At 41.1% G+C, this 23,530-nt stretch overlaps 1 protein-coding gene across 2 annotated transcripts in view; it reads left to right on the top strand.

Moving 5' to 3' along the window:
• Positions 1-23,530, top strand: part of LOC143301279 (acyl-CoA synthetase short-chain family member 3, mitochondrial-like) — a 180,370-nt gene that overhangs the window by 70,781 nt on the left and 86,059 nt on the right. For both annotated transcript variants that reach the window (XM_076615457.1, XM_076615456.1), the window contains exons 6-7: positions 4,369-4,545; positions 12,264-12,374. In XM_076615457.1, coding sequence (XP_076471572.1) covers positions 4,369-4,545; positions 12,264-12,374 — 288 coding nt within the window. The remainder of the gene's footprint in view (positions 1-4,368; positions 4,546-12,263; positions 12,375-23,530) is intronic.

Genomic DNA, 23,530 nt, shown 5'->3' with positions numbered 1-23,530 from the left:
TGTGTCAAACGCAGCTGACAGATTGAACAAAGTTAACACAGATAGTTTACCTTCATCAACAGACAGTAACAGGTCATTAATAACTTTCAACAAAGCACTTTCAGTGCTATGGGCAGATCTGTATGCTGACTGAAAAGAAGAGAACAGGTTGTTTAATGCTAAATGGTCTGAAAGTTGGGAGAGAACAATTTTTTCAATAATTTTGGACGCAAAAGCAAGGTTGGATACTGGGCGAAAACTTTTGAGGTCATTGTGATCCAGAGAGACTTTCTTTAGCAGGGGCTTAACAAGTACAGTTTTGTATACATCAGGGAAGACACCAGAAATTAAAGAATCATTTATAATTTTTGTAAGTGCAGGCAAAACAACATCCGAACACTCATACAGTAGTGGTGTGGGAAGGGGGTCCAGGTCACATGTTTTTGGAGCAGACTTTTTCAACACACTCAGTACATCTGTCTCTGAAACAGGTGTGAAAGCAACAAAAGGAACACCTTGAAATTTTTTTCCCAAGGGATGTGACATAAGTGACTGTGAATCCAGTTCTTTCCTGAGGTTAACAGTTTTTTAGCAGAAAAAATCTGAAAAGACACTGGGCAGTAATGAAAATGGATAGATAGAAGGTAGCAAAGAAGATTTTGTTCTGCCACAAAGCTTATTTGTTATGCAATATAGTTCTTTGCTTGATTTAGCTTCGCTTTGTGCACAAGAAAGGTAACAAAGTTCTTGGCTTTCTGGTAGATTTGTTTGTAGACAGTTAAACCAGATACCTTCCACTGTGCTTCCGCATGTCGCCTCTCTCTCTTCGCTGCTAGCAGTTCCTCACCAAGAAGCCCAAACCATGGACATGACACCTTCCTGGATGACACCCTGCAACGAGATGCAGGGCCGTGCTTGTCCAGTGCTGCCTGAAGGGCAGTGTTGTTCTGGTCAGCTGAACAGACCACAAAGCACTCAAGTCCTGATTTCAGGTCGTCACGAAAAGCTGCCCTGTCTATAGCATGAATGTTGCGCACGCTGCGATACACTGTCACAGAGGAGGGGATGTCTATGTCGAGAACACTTACTACACACAAATGGTCAGACTCTAATTCATGATTCAAATCAGACGATCGATGAACTCCATCACTGGGCCTCTCGGTCACCAAATCAAGAATATGACCATGCTTGTGGGTAGGTCCACACACAGTCTGAGAAAGGTTGTACATATTTAGAAGTTCCTAGAATTTTACAGCACTACGATCAGTGGAACTGTCAACATGAAAGTTAAAATCCCCGAAAAGACACAGATTTCCATGAACACAGTTACAGTAGTCCAAAAGATTAGGAAACTGTTCAAAGAACATGGTCTCTGTTAACTTATTAACAGAGGTGGGCCAGGGGCGATACACACACATGAAGTGCAGCACGCTATGCTGAGAAATGAGGGACACTTGAAGCAAAACGAAGGATGAGTGTGTGAAGGAAAATGTGAAGGTGAAGGTAAGGTGGGGAGTGAGAGTATCTATTTAAATGACTGCAATACTGCTGCCATGACCAGAGGCATGAGGGAGTGACTTGATGGTATAACCACTGGGGGCAAGATCAGCACATACTGCTTGGTCTCCATGGGGCTTGAGCCACGTCTCCACAATAAACAGTAGATCAATGTTGTTGTCAACAATAAAAGAAGAAATAGCGATTCTTTTCTTTCTGCAGTTGGGACCAACAGACTGTGCGTTAAAAGATGCAATTTTAATACCAGAGAGCTTACAATTGTTGGACGAGTGGAGGGGAATGGAGATCAGGTTGCTGAAGTTCACAGAAGGAAGAAGTTTGATCGGCAATTGGTCATCAGCTGGACAGGGGTAGTGGAGAAATAGATGTCTTGTAGGCACAAGCACTGGGATGGGCATACTGTGTAGAAATCTCCGGTGCCCACCTTGAAATGGCCGTCGCTTTCTCTTCTTTGATGGGCATGAAGCCCTCTGATCTGACTGCAGATCTGAGCATGGAACTGGACTGCGTATACCAAGATGACAAAGTTTGTCACAATTGGACAGAGTAATGTTAGACTGCGTACACTGAAGCGACAGTAATTCAGTTCTACTGTAAAAGACTTGAGTGGTCGGCGACGACACTGGACAACTCTGCAGTTTCTTCTGCACGTTCAGGTTGCTTGTTCAATGGCCGACAGCCGAGCAGCTTAATGGATGAAGAAGAAAAAAAATGAGGTTGACAAATCGAACCATAAGTCTCTTGAATCGAACCATAAGTCCCTTGTCCGTTGCCAGAAAGCGACAGAAAATACACCAAAATGACCAGTGTTCCATCAGTAGAAAGACTGTCACACTCACAATCACGAAAACACTCATACTCAGACATACATTCAACACCAGAGCTATTCCCTCAAGCACATAAGGCGACAGGAGATAACTCTGTATGTCGGTGATGTGACCCATGACACAGAACTGTTGTGTGTGTCAGTGATGTGACCCATGACATGGAACTGTTGTATGTCAGTGGTGACCCATGACAGAACTGTTGTATGCCAGTGATGTGATCCATGGCAGAACTGTTGTATGTCAGTAGTGGCCCATGACAGAACTGTTGTATGTCTGTGATGTGACCCATGACAGAACTATTGTATGTAAGTGATGTGACCCATGACAGAACTGTTGTATGTCAGTGATGTGACCCATGACAGAACTGTTGTATGTCAGTGATGTGACCCATGACAGAACTGTTGTATGTCAGTGATGTGACCCATGACAGAACTGTTGTATGTCAGTGATGTGACCCATGACAGAACTATTGTATGTCAGTGGTGACCCATGACAGAACTGTTGTATGTCAGTGATGTGACCCATGACAGAACTATTGTATGTTAGTGATGTGACCCATGACAGAACTGTTGTATGTCAGTGATGTGACCCATGACACTTGTGACAGTGATGTGACCCATGACACAGGACTGTTGTGACAGTGATGTGACCCGTGACACAGAACTGTTGTGTGTCAGTGATGTGACCCATGACACAGGACTGTTGTATTTCAGTGATGTGACCCATGACACTTGTGACAGTGATGTGACCCATGACAGAATTGTTCTGTGACAGTGATGTGGCCCATGACACTTGTGACAGTGATGTGACCCATGACACAGGACTGTTCTGTGACAGTGATGTGAACCATGACACAGAACTGTTGTGTGTCAGTGATGTGACCCATGACATATAACTGTTGTATGACAGTGATGTGACACAGGACTGTTGTATGACAGTGATGTGACCCATGACACAGGACTGTTGTGACAGTGACGTGACCCATGACACAGAACTGTTGTGTGTCAGTGATGTGACCCATGACATATAACTGTTGTATGACAGTGATGTGACACAGGACTGTTGTATGACAGTGATGTGACCCATGACACAGGACTGTTGTATGACAGTGATGTGACCCATAACACAAGACTGTTGTGAGAGTGATGTGACCCATGACACAGAACTTGTGACAATGTGACCCATGACTGTTCTGTGACAGTGATGTGACCCATGACTGTTGTGACAGTGGTGTGACCCATGACACAGGATTGTTCTGTGACAGTGATGTGACCCATGACTGAACTGTTTTGACAGTGATGTGACCCATGATACAGGACTGTTGTGTGACAGTGATGTGACCCATGACAGGACTGTTCTGTGACAGTGATATGACCCTGACACAGGACTGTTGTGTGACAGTGATGTGACCCATGACACAGGACTGTTGTATGACAGTGATGTGACCAATGGCTGTTGTGACAGTGATGTGACCAATGACACAGGACTGTTCTGTGACAGTGATGTGACCAATAACAGGACTGTTATGTGACAGTGATGTGACCCATGACACAGGACTGTTCTGTGACAGTGATGTGACCCATGACAGGACTGTTCTGTAACAGTGATGTGGCCCATGACACAGGACTGTTCTGTGACAGTGACGTGGCCCATGACACAGGACTGTTCTGTGACAGTGATGTGGCCCATGACACAGAACTGTTGTGACAGTGATGTGGCCCATGACACAGAACTGTTGTGACAGTGATGTGGCCCATGACTGTTTTGACTGTGATGTGGCCCATAACTGTTGTGACAGTGGTGTGACCCATGACAGAATTGTTCTGTGACAGTGATGTGGCCCATGACACAGAACTGTTGTGACAGTGATGTGACCCATGACTGTTTTGACTGTGATGTGGCCCATAACTGTTGTGACAGTGGTGTGACCCATGACAGAATTGTTCTGTGACAGTGATGTGGCCTAAGACACAGGACTGTTGTGACAGGCATCGCTAGTATGACCTAAGACATGTTGTGACCTGTGATCTCTGACATGTGACAGGCAGTGGTACGCCCCAGTGGAGGCCATGCAGTGGTGCTACACTGGTCCATGGACCATGTGTATGGGGTCAAACCAGGGGATGTGTGGTGGGCAGCCTCTGACCTGGGCTGGGTTGTTGGCCACTCCTACATCTGCTATGGCCCACTTCTCCATGGCAACACCTCCATTGTGTTTGAGGTGAGGGGTAGAGCCTGCCAGTTCTTGTTGGGATGTTGTGTCTCGTTTTTGACTCATTTGTGTAAACAGTGTGAGTCTTTGTTACAAACAGGTGTCCGGTTTGTGTGTGTGTGTGTGTGTGTGTGTGTGATAAACTTTAACATTGTCATTTTCTCTTGTCATTTTCTCTGCTATTAGTGGGGGGCATTAAATAAAAATCCTACACTTTGTGATAAAGATATAATAATTAATATACATGTACAATAATCCCTAATGAACCCATTAAGTGAGGGATCCACTTTACCAGTGGCTTTTGGCAAGCGTAAAAAATAATTAAAATTAATTGTGAAGACCATTTACACTGCTCACACGCGAAAGGGACGCCATAGTATTTAGCAAGGCGGGACGTGGCGTGACCCTGGCCTGAAGTTGTTCTCATTGCCAATGGCAGACCAGAAACTGAAGTAAGGCTATCCTTAGCGGCAAAAGTTAGGTTTTTAAAATGAAGTTGTTATGCCGTTTTCTTTCTTTCTTTAAAAAAAATGTATCATTTAAAAAAAATCTGCTATTAAAGTGTGGTAGTCAACAATAGGGTATTGCTATTGTGTTTAATTTTTAGATGAAAGTATTATATAACTGTAACTGTACAGTTTACAGAATGAGTGAATAAATAAATGAATAAATAATGAAAGAAATAATGACAGAGAGAGAGAGGGAGAGAGAGAGAGAGAGAGAGAGAGAAGAAAATGAAAAAGAGATTGTTTGGTTTGTACAAGACAAAATAACCTAATTATTTTACGGACTTAATGATAGCTATTGACAACCCTGTAGGTAGCATATTCTGTAAGGAAGTATGGTTAAATTGATTTGTTCGTACTGGTGTGTATGATTAGAGCATATAGCCCTGAAGAGGCCTTCACAGTTGACAAGGATCTGAACAATGTGAAATTGAAACTTAAAGAAATGAGCTCGCCACAACTGTCTTGCTTTGTTCTCAGAGAGAGTTATGTCATGTCAATGCAGACAAGTATGTGGTTGCTGTGATCTGCCACAGTCCAAGTCGATGACTGACGACGTAGTGGAAATCAACTGGAATCTTTGTGCATTATGTCAAACAGCATTACAAGAAACTTTGATCTGCCCAACCAAGCGAGAATGTGCTGGTTACGCCTATGTTACTGAAACCCTTGCTGATTTTAAAAGATGAGGACATTGCCCAAATCCTGTTGATCTGTCTTTGTTTGATGAAGGAGATGGATATGAAGCAATGTTTCAACATTTTGCTAAGTGGCAGAAGAGGTGTAGAACAGAGGAAAGCAGTGACAAGCTCTAAAAGGAGACTGAGAGCCAAAAAATGAAATAAAATAAAAGATTTTTAAATCCAGTGCTAGTCCTTTGAAAACAAGAAACCTGTTTGGTAACACATCTCATGCGAATACATATTTTAAACAGTGATGAGGGTATACTGCAAGGAGCTGGACTTAGGACTTGATTACAAGATGAGAAACTGTGCAGAAGAGCTTCAGGATAGAAGTCTTTTAGTTAAACTTGCTTCAGGGGACATGGTAACAATAGATGTGTAACATATGCTCATTTAACTCTATAGACGTGCGGACAATCCGTCAAATGCAAACTCACGAGAGAAAAATGAAGACATGGATGATGATATGTCTCAGTTGTGTAGAATATACACGTATGGACTGGCACAATCAGGAATCGAGCAAACTGAAGTGCATTCAACACGTATCAAACATAAACTTTGAACAGCTCTTCCAGACCCCATTGCCACTTTACAAAGCAGAGAACTGTCCTAATGTTTGACACAAAGACCTCGGTGACACCTCCAAGAAACATGCAGTTATGATATAGAAGCCTCACATCTTGCAAAAACTGCTGAGCTGATAAGAAGTGATCTGTTGTAGCCAGATAGTTCTTTCAATGGCAAATTCATCCACAGAATGTCAAGAAAATTGTGTACATTTCACCCTAAAGGCGCCCATCAGCATGATGACCATTGAAGAATTAACCACCCCAACCCAGATTCAAACTGTTCTCAGCATATCACAGATAATTGCATATAAATGCAAAAAATCATTAAAAGCAACATCACATATCCAGCGCAACAGGACACAGGCATCACTCCCAATCAACTTCAGCCTTACAGTTCATTGTCAGACAAGAGAGAAAGGGCTGGTTGAAATCCTTCATAGCCTTGGCCTTGGGATCTCATATAAGCGTGTGTTGTCTATTTCAACAGATACTGCAAACAGTGTATAGCAAAAATTTGAAACAGACAGTGTAGTTCTTCCACCAAGAATGATGACAAACATTTACATAGTTGGAGCGGTTGACAAAATTGACCACATCTCAAGATTAACAACAGCAGGAGAAACCTTCCATGGGATATTTGATGCAGAATAAGCATGAAGACGCAGAGGCAATTATGCACTTCACACCCCTAATTCAGCAATCAGTGTCACCCAGAATTGAAATGATGCATCCCCTCCCTGTCACCTACACAAAAGTGCATCCAGTTGCTCGGACCTCCAAAGATGTCTAAATACCACCATGTGACGTCAGTGCAAAACCAGCCGTCAGACTTGAAAACAAGACGCATAACACTGAAAGTGAATGATTGGAGTACTGCAAAGGTGTCAGTGTAGTGAGCAAGGACGGAGGGGCGGATGAAGACATCAAGAACCGCATCAACTAAGTGAGGCATGCCTTCAACACCCTGCGGCCAATTTGGAACTCTTCATCTCTTTCCACTCACACCAAACTGTGGATCTTCAACACCAACGTTAAGGCAGTCCTCTGGTATGGCTCTGATACATGGCGAACAACCAAGATGAACACAAGCAAACTACAGGCCTTCATCAATAGATGCCTGCACCATATTTCAAATGATCAGATGACCAGAGACCGTATCAAATGCCTGCCTCTGGAGAAGAACCAACCAGGTGCCCATTAGTGAGGAGATCAGGAAGAGGAAATGGGGCTGGATAGGCAATACCCTTCGAAAGCCTCCAGACGACACCACAAGACAGGGAAGAGGCGAGCGGGCTGACCAAAGCAGACCTGGAAAAGAAGCTTGGAGGATGAGATGAAGGCACAGCCGGATGGACATAGGTCCGGCTGAAGAGAGCAGCCAAAAACCGAGTCCGCTGGAGGAGTACTGTTGCATCCCTATGGTCCAGAAGGAGTCAAGAGGCAAAAATCAAATAAGTAAGTCACTGCAAAGGTGTCATTGAAGATGAACGTGAGATCGCCACTGGTACACTTTCCTGGTCAGATTTCCTTGCTGCACATCATGAGTATGTGGACAGACATACTAGCAACATTGGCCATGCTATCAGAAAATGTGCACTCAGTCACAATGGCAAAACAGGTAATGAACGTTGTGCAGCCTGCAGTGGAGCATCCAGGGCAGCATGGAGTCATTGGACCAACCTGTGTATGCCCTGGGCAAGAAAAAAAAGTGAAACTTGATACTTTAACAAAATGTCTACAGTCATCAGTGTGCACAACGGTACATTAAAATTTCTCCTTATCCTCCCACATCGGACTGTTGTAAAGGACGGCAGGACAGAAGACAGTCAAGCATCAGCGACAAGACCCACCACCCTTCCTTGGAAGCACTCTTTACCCTTATGAGAATGAGAAGGAGAAGGATTTTACTATTCTGCAATCATTGTTGGTCTTCTGCACATTGAATCTAGTAAGTATGATATTGTCTGTCAGTGCTGAAAGAATGGCAAAACAAGCGAATTGAGCGCACATGTTTGCAGTGTTTGGTGAATGCTTGATATGAATAAAAAATGTATCCAAGCAAAAATGTTTCAGACATGCGTGTGGTGCCTCTGGAAATTAGCAGAGCTGACCTTGATTATATTTACATTCACAGATTTACGATTGGTTTTCTTTAATTACAAGTATATTAGTATTATAAAGGTCATACTTTGCAAAATATCAACTCATGGCAGAAGAAATTCAAAAGGAGGCTTATTTGCTATCATAAATGGCACCCAAATATCTAGATACATCTTTTTTCCCCTCCCTCCCTTTTTGTTTTTTGTTTTTTTTGTTTATTTTGTTTGTTTAGGTTTTTTTTTGTTTGTTTGGGGTACAAGTAGCCCAGAGAAAGATGAAAAATATGTACATGTTCTTTAAAATGTATGAGCAACATAACAGTGGACATTGAGATTAAACAATGACCAGTAAACATCTCTTGACACTGTGACCTATTTTCTATTTTTATTTTGTCTTTATTATTTTTGTCACGAAACACCCCTGAAGACATTTACATAACATAGCAAGTAAATAATAACATAATTAACATTCGGAGGCCACATTCTGGACATTTTCATGTGTGAAATTGGGAAAGAAAACAAAATAACCGAGGAAATAAGTGTCATTTGTTTTGAACTCAGTGACCTACTTTAGACGCTGACCACGCCCACTTCCAGTGCAGTGATCAGGTGGATTCCTTGCTTAAATGAACCACAAATGAATAAGGAATAAGAAAAACCAAACAATGTTTCTACCATGAAGTGCAGCTTTCTCCTGTTTTTCGAACTAAATGCCCCCCACTATATTACCTTGTCAGATGACACCAAATTTGGCATTGAAATAGGAAAAATTCGGTTCTTTTCACTCATTTTGATTATGATGACAGTGCAGCTCTGGTATGAGCACAGAAAAATAAAAAAGAAGCCAGCATATTTGCATGAAAAAAGCACTGTTACATTTATATCTTTTATTGACAAAATCTGGTACTTTCACTTTTACGTACTGACATACAATGAGTAGCAGTCGTTTTTATTTTTTGTTGTTCAATAGGTACTTTGTTTGCTTAGTATGGAAGTTAAATTGATGAATGGCATCTCTTTGGACCAGCTTACTTAATTTTCAAGGGAAATTATTCTCCTTTTTTTACAATGGGAATCAATTGATTTAAAAAAAAACATCTCTCCTATCTAAAACGTTACATTCAAAAATTTGACTTAATACATAGAAAGGTTTTTGTGTTTTACACTCAAGTGGAAGGTCTTTCACTTTGTACACTTGCCCAAGTGGTCTTTTTCGGAAAATACAACAACTGATAGCACACAACTCTTTACAATAATGAGCTTGTGCGTGGCCTCGGAAGCCGCCATGTTGTTTCCTTCAGCCTCTTCGTTTCAAAATCCAGCATTCAATCAAAAGTTGATGATAGCCTATGATTGAAAGGAGGTGAAGGAGGCTGCCAAATGTTTATTCAGAGAAAGATTTGTGCATGTCTCATCACTTAACTGGATTATGTCCCGTATGACCACAAAAAATGAAAATATCATAATCACACTGTTGTCAGTTAAGGGAAAAGGAAAACCCAGCCAGTTAACTCCCTTGTGCAACAGCACCATGAATTTTGTAACTTCTCAGATATAAGCCTTTTTCACCTTATATGACACTTTTTGACTCACTTGTGCAAACAAAGTGACACTAACTTCATCATCCACGTGTTTATTGCATAGTAATATTTTAAAGTGGATACTTAATTAACTATAATGAACATAAAAGAGAGATTGAATGGACCATGCCATACTTTCTGAGTGTAAAACTAAGCCTGTCGAACACAGATCTATGCAGATCTAGAGAAAAGGGCTACATGCGCTTGAGGCAATGGCAATGTCTTCTTTACTGCTGACTTTAAAGAATTTCTTAGATGCCCGAGATATATCAAAATAATGTGATATAAACAGTGTTATCTTTGCGAATACCGCAATCAATTTGTCACCCTTAAAAAAACAGGCTTAAATGTTAATTTTTTTAATGTCATTGGTAGATGTGCAATAGCCTGTGATTGAAACTATTTCTTTCCACCTAAATGTGCTTGGTTCCAATCTGCTTTTATGCCTCATAATTTGTTTATTTTTATTTTTAATTTTACCTGAAGTTGTATAATAACAAATACAGAATACATTTTAATGATGAAATTAACCAGTAGAGTGCATATAAGACGTCAGCTGACGTCCTACAAAAAGTATTGCCATAGTGCCTGTAAGACGTCCACTGACGTCCTGCATATGTTCCGATTTTTCCTTCATTGGAGTTTGGTTCAGTTCACATAAACAGACCCTGAACAGTTAGTTTGATGTGTCTGAATTATAAAAATATTATTTAAATGAACTTACATCAGGTAGAAGACCTCTTTCTACTACATGTAGATAATAATTTGCTAACTCACCACGTGATACGCGCGTGGAAAGGGGGGTTGCATCATGTGCTAACAAATACATTGAAAACTGTGTCCAGTAAAGCAAATAGTCACAGTCAGCAGATTTACACAATTCTGAAAGCTCTGCTTGTGATTATGGACAGCTTTCGCGATGGAGAAGGATCTCTCTTGTCTGATGATTGGTTTGAAAACGAAGGTGATTGACAATGACAGTTATGAAACTGACTGCCCATTTATGGTAATTTAGTCTGTCCATCCAATCAGACAGCGTTTTTGAACAACTGGCTATGACTGACAGAATACGTACAGCCAGTGTTGGAAGAAGGGGAAGGAGAGGGACAGGAGTGATGTAAGACGATAGGTCGAATGCCAGCCAGAAGTCGTTAAAGGGGCGTGGCTTTTGGGAAGAGTGAACTCACATTTCAAAGCAGACAGAAGGCAATCGACAACCGCCAGTCCCCCACGATTTTCAGGAAACACAGTGCTGAACCTGCACTGGCCGTGAAACACGTGCTTTTTGTTTTTCACGCTTTTTTTTTTCACTGAATCAGAGGGATGACTCGTTTGAAGAGGTGGCTAGCAGGATGCACAGCGCCCACGTGCAACTTGAAAGGAGTGAACGTCATCAAAGAACTTCACCCTCTCACTCCCGAACGCTCTTTGCTGTCAAAAAGCTTGCCAGTTCAGTTTCTGGGACTGTGATTGACCTTTTATGTTGACTTTACTCACTTTTGTCATTATTGGCACAGTGGTTTACTTACATGTCTGTAAGAGCTGTGATTTGTTTTCATAAACTTTTTCCATGTTTTAATTTCTTCTACGGGTATAATCTGACAATAGGCTTGCTATTTCTAGCTGTATTTTGTTTCTTTTCTTTATGGATGTCATTATGTAGAGGTGGAAATAGACTTTTTTGTTGCACAAAAAATGCTATCTTGACTTTACATGCCTGAACAGTTACCTACAATCAACCTAATTGGGAAAAAAAAGCCCAGAAACAGAATCTACACTCATTTTCCTTCACAAAAAAGTTTACTTTCTTTCTGTATCACCTATAGCTTTTGTGCAAGAATTTTTTGTGATTTATTACCCCCAAATCCTCAAAATTCCCTGCCGAAGGGAGAACACTTTTTAAAATATTTTTTTTGCAAAATTCTCTGGCACTGAACTGGTTAAAATTGAAGTTTGTTTGGGCATATTCAGTCCATTCTTTTTAAGTTACAGTTGGGAGAGAAGATAGGATAAAGCATTTTATGTACTCAGGTAGAAGCTGTATGTATGTGTGTATACATGTGTGTGTGTGTGTGTGTGTGTGTGTGATTCTGTGTGTTAGCTCAGAGTGATATTGAAAGGCAGACACAACATGTTTATTGTATGAGGATTCAACAGGGACAGTCATGGAGGACTGACCAGTGTGGTTTATTTCCAGTGTTTTACATGAAAGATGACCCTTGAAAAGGGAGACAACACAGGAACACTGATTGCCAAGGACCCTGTCCTCTCTGATGTGTGGTTGTTTCAGGGCAAACCTGTGGGCACGCCAGATCCAGGGACCTTCTTCCGTGTAATACATGATCATGACGTGAAGGGCATGTTCACTGCCCCCACTGCTATCCGAGCCATCCGTGCAGAGGTGAGTGTCATCTATTGTGTGGGGTGCGTGTGTTCTTGTTTACTTGATCCTGAAGTTTTTTTGTTTTTGATTTTTAATAAGGTGTGGTGCTCTACAGGTTTACTTATATAGGGGTGCAAGTCGTCTGGCCTATGCCTAAAATCTGGCATAGAACATCTTGACTTTGGGTAGTTTCCAGAATGGAGAAATTTTGTAATGGTAGTTTCCGGCGTGCTAAATTTGTGTAGCTTGTTCGCTCTTTTTGAGTTCTCTGTAAGGTTTATGTTCAGTGATGTCATTTTGAATGTGAGGAAACTCGAACTAAAATGAAATGTCAGAGAAGAACTGGAATTCAGATCTGTCAAACCCATTGTGTTGTTTACTTGCGCTTGCATCAATGTCTTGAAAACTACCAGAGATAAAGGCATTGCCTCACTCTCTGGCGATTTAGTGATGAAAAGTACATTCACTAAACATATTTTTGTGACAGCGTGATATCAATTTAGTTTTTTTGGCGAAAATTACAAGAATACTGAGTCCCAGACCTGACAACCATTCCTTTCTTGGGGAAATATATCACTCACATTCGCACTTGATACTGTGCTTCCGTATGCTTGGAAAAAAAAAAGATACGCACACACGCACAAAAAAACATCTTCCACAGTGGAGCATGTGCACACACATGCATGCACACACATGCTCACATTTTGCTCCACATTAACACAGATAATTATGTTTAATCTTAGGACAAAAACTACTTAACTAATTAAGATTATAAGTAAGATAATGCATAAACAAACAAAAATACAGAGAGTGAAACTCTTTCATTGGAATTGTAGATCTTTAGCTACAAATTTACCATACCTAAAACATCATCTTCCCTCACAACAGTATGAAGTCTTGTTATTGTAGTCTCTAAATATTACATCAGCCAAACTGCCCAGTCTGCTGAATTATTATTATCCACCAGTGTATGAACTAGTGGATTCAAACGGAAATATGTATACCGCAATATATATTCGCGAAGGGTTGGAATACAATATTTGTGCACCGCCAAATGCTAAAAATATCACTGATATTCATGAATGTGCAGTTACTATTAGTTTTAGTAAATCCATGATATTGAATGTCATATCAGCATATCTACCAAGGGGCTCAAATGAACAAAATACAGAATGGCTACGTTCCATCCATGATTACTGTAGTTGTAAGTGGCTGATAGTGGGTGACTTCAATGCTCACTCACCATTCTGGGAAAATGACTGCAATACAGTTACTAGTAACCGTCTTGTTGAAAATATAGTTGGTAGCTCATTTAATCTTCTTAACAATGGTAGTATTACCAGGATACCAGACATATCAAAACACAGAACATCCGCTATAAATCTGACACTGATATCACTAGAGTTAGTGTCATCTCGCTCACGGGAAAATTTTATATAAAGATACACAAGGTTGTGATCATCTCCCGATTATCATGAATATATCGAAAGAAAATACTCCGGATAGTAATGCTTTGCAAGACAAAATCCCAAAATATGATTACAAGTGTGCAGACTGGGATAAATTCAAAATTACCCTCGCTTCTCAAGACTTTGAATATGTAATAAATGAAAGTGCTGACTCCCAGTTCCTTACTTTCAAAGAAGCAGTTTTGTCAGCAGCAATCTTTCTGGTGTCATATACTGTACCATGTCAAACTGATGCAAACTAGGCCTATCGGTTTGCTCTGCTTGGCCAAATTTCGCGCGCTAACAGTGAAAAGGTCCGGTCCACTCTTAGCCAATCAAACGCCTCTAAAAGCTGAATCATTCCAGTGGCCAAGGCTCTCCACGCCATCTTGTCAGGTTTACGCTCTGTCTCGTCTTACGCTTTTTTTTGGTTATTAAGCGTATTCATTTGGCCTTACTCTGCTGCATGCGGCTTGTCTGTATTATATTCTTACATTCTGTGTACTTGATTCGACTCGGCCTCCTCAATTTGTTCATTTTTCTCTACCTCTAAGTCGATCCTGTCTTTCCTTTCTCTGTTGGGGGTTGGATTTTCGCTGGGTGCCTAAGCGTGGGTACCATGCCTCGTATGCCATCCCGCGAAGGCAGGGATCATGAGGCTGGGATTGAGACTCGGCAAGAGACTCTCCCAGGCCCGGAGCTCATGATTCCTCCCGATACGGACTGCTGTGATACGTCTTTAGACGCTGATCACAGAGGCGACTCTTGTACCAGTAAAACAGTTATGAAGGGGACCGGGGGGAAAGGGGTATGAGCGTCGCCTCCTGAGGTGTCCCAGCGCGAGGCAGGGAGAAGGGGGAGTGGCAAGTCCTCTCTTGGCGGTGGGGACTCGCAGCTAGGCGCGAACTCCCAAGGGGAGGCCGTGCCCAGCCGTTACCCGGGTCCCCACTCGGAGACAGCCCTCAGGGGCCCCATTGCTGTTCCCTCTCCTTCCTTCTTTGTCGACCCCCTTCCCCCACCTCCTTCAGGGGGGGAGAAAAATTTGGTTCCGGGGGGGGGGACCTCTACTTTGCCCACCCCGGGCCAAGCCACCCCAGTCTCCGAGGGGATTCGGGGCGCGTGGCAACCTGCTCTGCAGGTCTTCCCGCTATCCGGTGAAAGCCAGGTATGTTTTTAAAAAGAGCCAGAGAAAGTCATGGAGAGAATTTTGCTCTTCCTTAACCTCCAACACACCCAAGAAGAAAGTGTGGAGGGTTTTAAAAAAAATTAAGGGCAAAAACGAGTGCCCAACTTTTCATCACCTTAAACCTTCAGATGCTATGGTCACAGAGAAGAAAGCAGTTGCCAATTTGCTTGCCTCCACAATTGAACTGAACTCCAGATCTGCTAACAAATCTGCTCGGTTTCTCAAAACCAAAAACTTGACAGAAAAAACACCCTGCAACTTCTCTTCCGACAACACAGAGAGCTACAACCTTCCTTTCACTATGAATGAACTAAAATCTGCCCTTCAGACCTGCACGGATTCCTGTCCAGGAATGGACGAGATCCATTATAAGCTCTTAAAACATCTTCCCGAAACCTGTCTGGACACCCTGCTCAAAGTTTACAACCACATCTGGATCACAGGCTTTTTTCCACCCTCCTGGTGGAAAGCCCTCATAATCCCGGTGCCAAAACCGGGAAAAGACCCCTCGAACCCCTCCAACTACCACCCAATAGCACTGACCAGCTGCATCTGCAAACTGATGGAGAGGATGGTCAACAGTAGACTGATGTGGAAACTAGAGACCGACAGCCTTCTGGCGAAAGAACAGTGCGGTTTCTGCAAGCATCGTTCTACCGTTGACCATCTGGTTCGTCTGGAAACCACTGTAAGAAATGCCTTTGTAAACAAACAGCATGTGGTGGCCATATTTTTTGACTTGGAGAAAGCTTACGATACCACCTAGAAATTTGGAATCCTCTCGGATCTGCACAAGCTCGGCTTCCGAGGACACCTGCCTCAGTTCATCCACAACTTTTTGCAAGTCAGACAATTCCAGGTGAGGGTCGGCACCACCCTGTCCGACATTCACGAGCAGGAGCTGGGTGTCCCGCAAGGGAGCATTCTGTCGCCGGCTCTCTTCAGCATCAAAATTAATGACATCGTTCAATCTGTTCAGAAGGGATCGGACAGTCGCTGTTCATGGACAATTTCGCCTTGTATGCAACTGGCAGCATGTATGCCAGCATCCAGCGACGGCTTCAGCTCTGCGTCGACAAAATCAAGTGTTGGGCAGAGGAGAATGGCTTCACGTTTTCGTCCTCCAAAACTGAATGTATTCATTTTCATAACTTTCACCAGTTCTATCCGGACCCTGAAATCCGTCTGGGAAAATCCACCATCCTGGCGGTCAAGGAAGCCAAGTTTTTAGGGGTCGTCTTTGATCAGAAGTTGAACTTCCTCAGCCATATCAAACAGCTGAAAATATCTTGCCAAAAAGCCCTGAACATCATCCGAGTTGTGGCACACACGGACTGGGGTGCTGATAAGAGAACTCTCTTGCACCTCTACAGAGCCCTGGTCCGGTCCAAACTGGATTACGGATGTGTAGTATACGGCTCAGCCAGACCGTCTTACCTGAAACTGTTGGACCCTATACACAACCAAGGGCTCCGTCTCAGCTTAGGTGCTTTCCGCACCACCCCTGTGCACAGCCTGTATGCAGAGGCGGGGGAACCGCCTCTCTCCAACCGCAGACTGAAGCTGACCCTAAATTATTATTTGAAATTGTTCTCTGAACCCACAAACCCTGCTTACGACGCTGTATTCAACAACCCTTTCGACAAGAAATTTAAAGACAACCCAAACTGCATCCCTCCTCTTGGACTCCGCATTCAGCCGCACTTAGAAAATGCTGATCTGGATGTTGGTGGCATCTCAGATTTCTCCAAGTTCCCTGACAGCCCTCCGTGGACCTTTAGAACACCTGAGGTCCGATTCGATCTGGCCTCGTACCGTAAAGACTCCGCCAGTTCTCTGGCCTACAGAACTTACTTTTCGGAACTCTGCCACAAATTTCCCACTTTTCAAAGAATCTTCACTGATGGTTTCAAGTCAGAGGACGGAGTCGCTGCATCTGCATTCTGTCCCGCCTTTCCTGACCACCCCTCAACGGAACACATCCTGTCTGACAGCTCGGTGTACACTGCGGAACTGACCGCACTGGTTCTGGTGGTAAAAATGGTTCTGTCTTCGAAACAAAAGAGATTCATGATCTTTTCCGACTCCTTGTCAGCCCTGGAGGCGATCGCCTGCAGGAATATCACTCATCCCAAACTGCTGGAATTTTATGAAGCTTTTACTCTCGCAACGAAGAAAGGATACGAGGTTGTGTTGGCCTGGGTTCCCGGACATGTTGGCATTCGTGGGCAGACCTGCTGACCAGGAACGCTGTAAAGAAAGAATTATCCAGATCCTTTGTACCATACACAGACAGGAAGTGGAAGGTGAACACTTATGTTAAGGATCTTTGGCAAGATGAGTGGAACACCCAGACGGACAACAAGCTCTTCCAGATCCGTCCAGACCTAAAAGAGACCCTCCCTTCGGGGGGTGAAGAACAGAAAGGAGGAGTCTGTGCTGTGCAGACTGCGTGCGGGGCACACTTTTTTTTAATTTTTTACTCATTCTTACTTGTTGAAGGGGGAAGAGGCCCCTCGATGTATTCCTTGTGATGAGCCTCTCACCGTGAAACACGTGCTCCTTGACTGTTGGGATCTGCATGACGTTAGACACAGACATTACACGGCGGTTTCTTTGAAGACTTTGTTTCGTGATGTTCCTCCGTGGGCGCTGATGGACTTATTAAAAGAAGTGAACATTTTTAACCAGATTTGAAGGCTTTAAACTATGGAAGGTTTTTTTTTTAAACTTTGGAGTGGAAATAAGTGGTGACTCGTTTTAATTGTTTGTTTTTTTTATCCTTGTAGTAGTTATTAACGCGGCGATAGCCTTGTGATGGTCTTAGTGGTCGGCGAGGCTCTAAGCACCAAAATTTCATTTCATTTCAGGTCTCGCCATACGCGTTCTTCTCAGAGGCGTCTTCTCATCTCCCTCAATGAGAATTACAAGAAAGACATCGCTGCAGGCACTATTTCCCGCTCATTCGTAGAGCCTACTCTCATGCACACAGGGATATCAGCTGCCTTCATCCCAGAGCACACGAAGTGCGGGCCATAGCTCCTTTGGCTGCTTTCCTGCACTCAGTGCCACTGCAGCATGTCTTGGAGGCAGCCTTCTGGCGGTATGAGAATCCCTTCATCAACTTCTACCTCAGGGATTTCCGTCTGACTAGGGCTGACGGTTCCAAGGGGATTTCCTTTGTCGTAGCTAAGACTGCCGTCTCGGTTACAAGGGCTCCCCATACGAACCAGTAGGCGTTGCCCTCCTCTATTTGCTTTAAATTCTGCATCAGTTTGACATGGTACAGTATATGACACCAAAAGGAGGAGTTCGTATTATACTCCATGTTTGGTGATACATATACTTACCATGTCAAACTCGAATGCCCGCCCGTCCGTCCCCGCGTCTCCGCCGTGGTTCTCATGGGGTGTTTTCTTCGATGGCCACGGAATGATTCAGCGCTTATAGCTTTTAGAGGCGTTTGATTGGCTAAGAGCGGACTGGGCAAGACGGCTCGTCTTTTCACTGTTAGCCGCGCGAAATTTGGCCAAGCAGAGCAAACCGATAGGCCTAGTTTGCATCAGTTTGACATGGTAAGTATATGTATCACCAAACATGGAGTATAATACAAACTCCTCCTATCAATCCCTCAATTAAAAACCATTAAATTGGCAAAACATTGTGCTAATGTTTGGTGGAACGATGCATGTGAGGAAGCTGTAAAAAAAGAAAAAGAAAAAAAAAATCTATATAAAACACAGAACGGAAGAAAATCATGTAGAAATGAAGAAAGCCAAATCTCACAGTAATAGTTATAGCTCAAGCAAAGAAAACAATACTGGAGTTCATTGTGTGCCAAAGATGTTACTGACCATAAAGATTCTAAAAGCTTTTGAAAAAGAATAGCAGACATGAAAAATGGAATTAAACTACCTGTTTATCCAATCAAAATTGATGATAAAAACAATTTCCCTTCAGACAATGAAAAAGCGGAAACATTTGTAGATATGTTTTAAAAGAATCGCAGAACAGAGGAACTTCCCTCACATAGTAAAGCATATAGAGTCAGAGAAGAATCGAAGAATTTGTATTCTGAACCAAAACCACAAATGATCTTTGCATCAATTCTCCAATAAAGATGACAGAACTGAAAAATCCAATATCTTTGATCAACAATAAAAATGGTTCTGTTGGCCTTGACGCAATTAGTAACCAGATGCTAAAAAATGTACTCAAGAAATGTATTGTTTTCTTACATAAGATTATTCAGGAATGTTGGGAATTTGGCACTATACCGCAGTTATGGAAAGATTCCATAGTTATTCCAATTCTGACAGCAAAAGTGATATGAATAGCAATCAGCCTATTTCAGTAACGTCCCATACTGGATAGATTTTAGAAAAAATCATTCTAAATAGATTGCTACACTACTGTGAAAAAAATGAAATCATACCTGTAAATCAAGTAGGATTTAGAAAAAGATCTGCATTTGAACATCTGATTAAATTATCTACTCAAGTAAAGCAACAATTTGCTCATAGAAAAAGTGTTCTTACAATGTTCTTTGATGTTAAAAAGGCATATGACCAAGTGTGGCACAAACAGTTGCTTTTAAAGCTAAAAATTATAGGCCTGAGTGGAAACATGTACAATTATGTTAAATGCTATTTAGCAAATAGAACTATGCAAGCTAGAATAGGAACTGCATACTTGACATTTCGAACTCTAGACATGATAATTCCACAAGGATCAGTCATAGTACCCATCCTTTTTAATATCCTTGTACAGGATCTTCCTAAAGCAGTGTCAAAAAATGTGACCCTAGTCCAATATGCTGATGATATTTGCAAGTGGATGAACGTGACCTTAAAGAAGGCAATGCCACAAAGAACGAAAGATTACATTAGGAGATTATATTAGGCCGATCTTAACAGCCTTGGGCGATACATGTTTGAAATTGGATTAGCGTTGTCCACTGATAAAACCAGTATGATGTTACTTAACCCCAGAAGCAACCCAGTGGAGTTACCTAATTTCAAATTACTTGGAGAACCTATAGAATATAAACAATGTGTCAAATTTTGGGGAGTTTTCCTCACAACAAAACTCAATTGGAATGTTCGTTTTGACTACATACTAACAAAAGCAGGAAAAAGTTTAAATATCCTAAAGATCATTAGTAAACAGCTTTGGGGAATGGATGTAAAACATTTGATACACCTTTCTACAGCACTCATCAGATCAAAACTTACATACGGTCCTCAATGCCTCTAAATATTTACTGAAGAAGTTAGAAAGTTTAGATTATAAAGCATATAAACTAGTGCTAGGTGTCCCAAGTCACCCATCAAATTGGGAAACATACAGAGAAGGTGGAATTCTGTCATTGGATGAATATCGAGAACTTGCAACATCAAAGTTTATGATAAGAGAAGTGATAACTATATTGGAAAGGAGTTGAAAATTAGATCAGATACAGACTTTCAAAAAAGGGCCAGCAATATTTCATCTCAAATGACAATAGCTACATATACTTTTTAGCTGCTTATACTTCTGACTTAATTGAAAGTTCATGAATAGATTTAAAAAAAACCGAAACCCCCCCCCCAAAAAAAAAACGTGGCTGCTGATTATATTTCCACACCCATACTATTATGGGAGACACAGAAACCAGCCTTTGATATAAACTATTGTGATAAAACAAAAGATGAAAATATTAACATTACGAAAGTAAACGCATATATCTGTTTATATGAAAATCATCAAAACCATCTTCAGGTGTTAACAGATGGCTCAGTGCTTGAAAATGAAAACACAGGTGCAGCTTTTGTAATTCCTTCACTTAAAATTGAAAGATCATTTTATCTGGGAAGTAAGCTATCTATAATTATTTACAGCTGAATTAGTAGCTGTTAGTGTTGGAATATCTGATAAATCTCCCAGTAGCTGTATTCAAAGTTGTTTTCTTGGTTGACTCAAATCAGTGTTACATGCATTAGAATTAATTAATATAAAAACCTGATGAGATCTTAAGTGAGTCTATGTTTTAACCCGGTGTTCGGTTGTGTGTGTGTGTGTGTGTGTGTGTGTGTCCGTGGTAAACTTTAACATTGACATTTTCTCTGCAAATACTTTGTCAGTTGACACCAAATTAGGCATAAAAATAGGAAAAATTTGGTTCTTTCCAGTCATCTTGTTTAAAACAATATTGCACCTCTGGGATGGGCACAAAAAAACAACAACAACAAAAAAAAAGCCAAATTATATGCAGACTGTATTTACTGTTATATTTATATTTTTTGTATTCTCTAAACTTGGCACTTTGATCTGATATTCTGACACAAGAACAAGAGCTGTCATTATTATCATTTTTTGTTCAAACAGGAACTTCTTTTGCTAAGCATGGAAGTTTTATTTATTTTGCAAACGTTTTGGTGCAGATAGTAAGAAAGGGAAATTAATCTGTAATTAATGCTAGGGGACTTAATTTGCTTTAAACTGATCTTTCTCATCTTAAACATTACATTTTGAAATTATACTTAATACATAAAAAGCTTGTGTGTTTAACTCTCAGTGTACAGGGCTTTCACTATGTTCATTCAATGCCCAAGTGGTCTTTTTCGGAAAATACTCAAATCAATATGACGAGTGGACTTTACAGATCTATTGGCTGAGCCCTGAAGGTCATGGGCAAAAATCAATTGCGTACTCATATTTATACACATTCAAAGCGCATGCTCATATTCTTCGCGAACGTGAACGACGCCATTTTGTTTCAAGTTGTTCAATCCTATATTCAATGGACGATACACGATAACATGTGATGGAAAGTTGGAGAAGGAGACCGTTAAATATTTATTCAGAGAAAGATTTGTGAACTCCTCATCACTTACTGGATTATGCCCCAAACTACCATAAAAATATCCACAGAATCAGTCGGAATTCACAGTTAAAAATTTTAAACCATGCGAGTTAATACCCTTGAATTGATCACGATGAAACGAAAAAATTTCCAGTTTTGATTTTTCTCAAAATGAAGTCCTTTTCACTTCTTACGACGTTTAGAAGTACTTGTACTTGGCTCTACATGTTATTAGTTTAACAAAATACTCAATTTTCATATCAACTTAAAAACTATAAAACTAGAATGAACATAAAAGAGAAGTTGAATCGACCGTGTCGTACGACATTCCAGGCGGGTGTAACTAAACTTGTACATCTATCTAGATCTAGAGAAAACGGCTAAATGTTGCAGTGTGATTGCGGTGATAGCCACGTCTCCTTTACTGCGGACTTAAAAAGAATTTTTTTTAAATTTTTTTTTTTTTTTATTGCCCTTAAAGATTTTTTGAATGCCCAAGATACACCAGAATAATATGATTTAAACAGCCTTCTCACTGCGAATACCTCAATTGATTTATCGCCCTTTAAAAAAAGTATGTTCAAATATTAAATTTTAGAACATCAGTAAAGGAGCCACGATAGTGTAATGGGTAAGACAGTTTCTTCTCACCTGAACATGCAGGGTTCGAATCTGGTTAGGACTTTTTTTTTTTTTTTTTTAAACCCGAAGCTTCATAATAACAAATACAGAACACATTTTAACGATTAGATTTTTTTTTTTTTTAAGTATATCACAAGTGAGTCTTGAAGGCCTTGCCTCTCTTGTTGAAATATATTATTTGTTACACATTCTGTCAGCCAAAGGCATCAACACAGAATTTTGCTGGTTATCCTCCAATATTGGCATCAAAGGAAATGAAATGGCCGACAGAGCAGCAAAAAGGGGTGCACAAAGAATAGAGAATACTTTAGAAATTCCTATATAACAATCAGTTTCAGAATGTTGCAGACTGCTTGAGTCTTCAATATGGAGCAGATGTCAAGCTACTTCAGTTAACAGGATTTCTTTCCCAAAGGAAAAGGGGTTTACCACTGAAATTACACAACAAAAAATGATGGGACTATCCATCGTACTATTTTAGACTGGTAACTTCTCTGGTGTCTCATATAAGACTGAATGCTTTCAAGACAAAGTTTAGCAAAAACGTTTATTGTGTCTGTGGTAAACAAATCACACAGAATCATATTTTGGTAAACAAATCACACAAAATCATATTTTGTTTCAGTGTCAAAGAATTGTCAGGTTACTTCCAAATACATGTAAGGTTATACAATTTTCAGAACAAAACATAAAAGAGATAATGTCCAATCAATTACTATTAATTGCTGATTCCCAGTTACAAAGTCCAATAGGATTGTTTCTGTGATGTGGCCTAAAGATACTTGATTTTACTTTCGTTGTTGTTCATGTTGATGATTGCTGTTTTACAGATGTTTATGAATTGCTTATTCCATTGTTATAGTTTATCCTTCCTCTGGACATCCCTCTTAAAAGTCCATCCCAACCCCACCTCCCACACACCAACATGCATACACACATGTCTAATATTACTCAAAGCGAAAAGACGTTAAATTAAAGAAAGATACACACACACACACACACACACGCACACACGTAAAAAAGAAAAACAGGTTGTTTTGCGATCGTTTATTGG

The sequence above is a fragment of the Babylonia areolata genome, chromosome 27, assembly GCF_041734735.1.
Source record: "Babylonia areolata isolate BAREFJ2019XMU chromosome 27, ASM4173473v1, whole genome shotgun sequence".
In the NCBI taxonomy this organism is placed as follows: domain Eukaryota; kingdom Metazoa; phylum Mollusca; class Gastropoda; order Neogastropoda; family Buccinidae; genus Babylonia; species Babylonia areolata.
The sequence above is the reverse complement of the archived record's forward strand: the minus strand, read 5'-3'. Positions and strand labels throughout refer to the sequence as shown.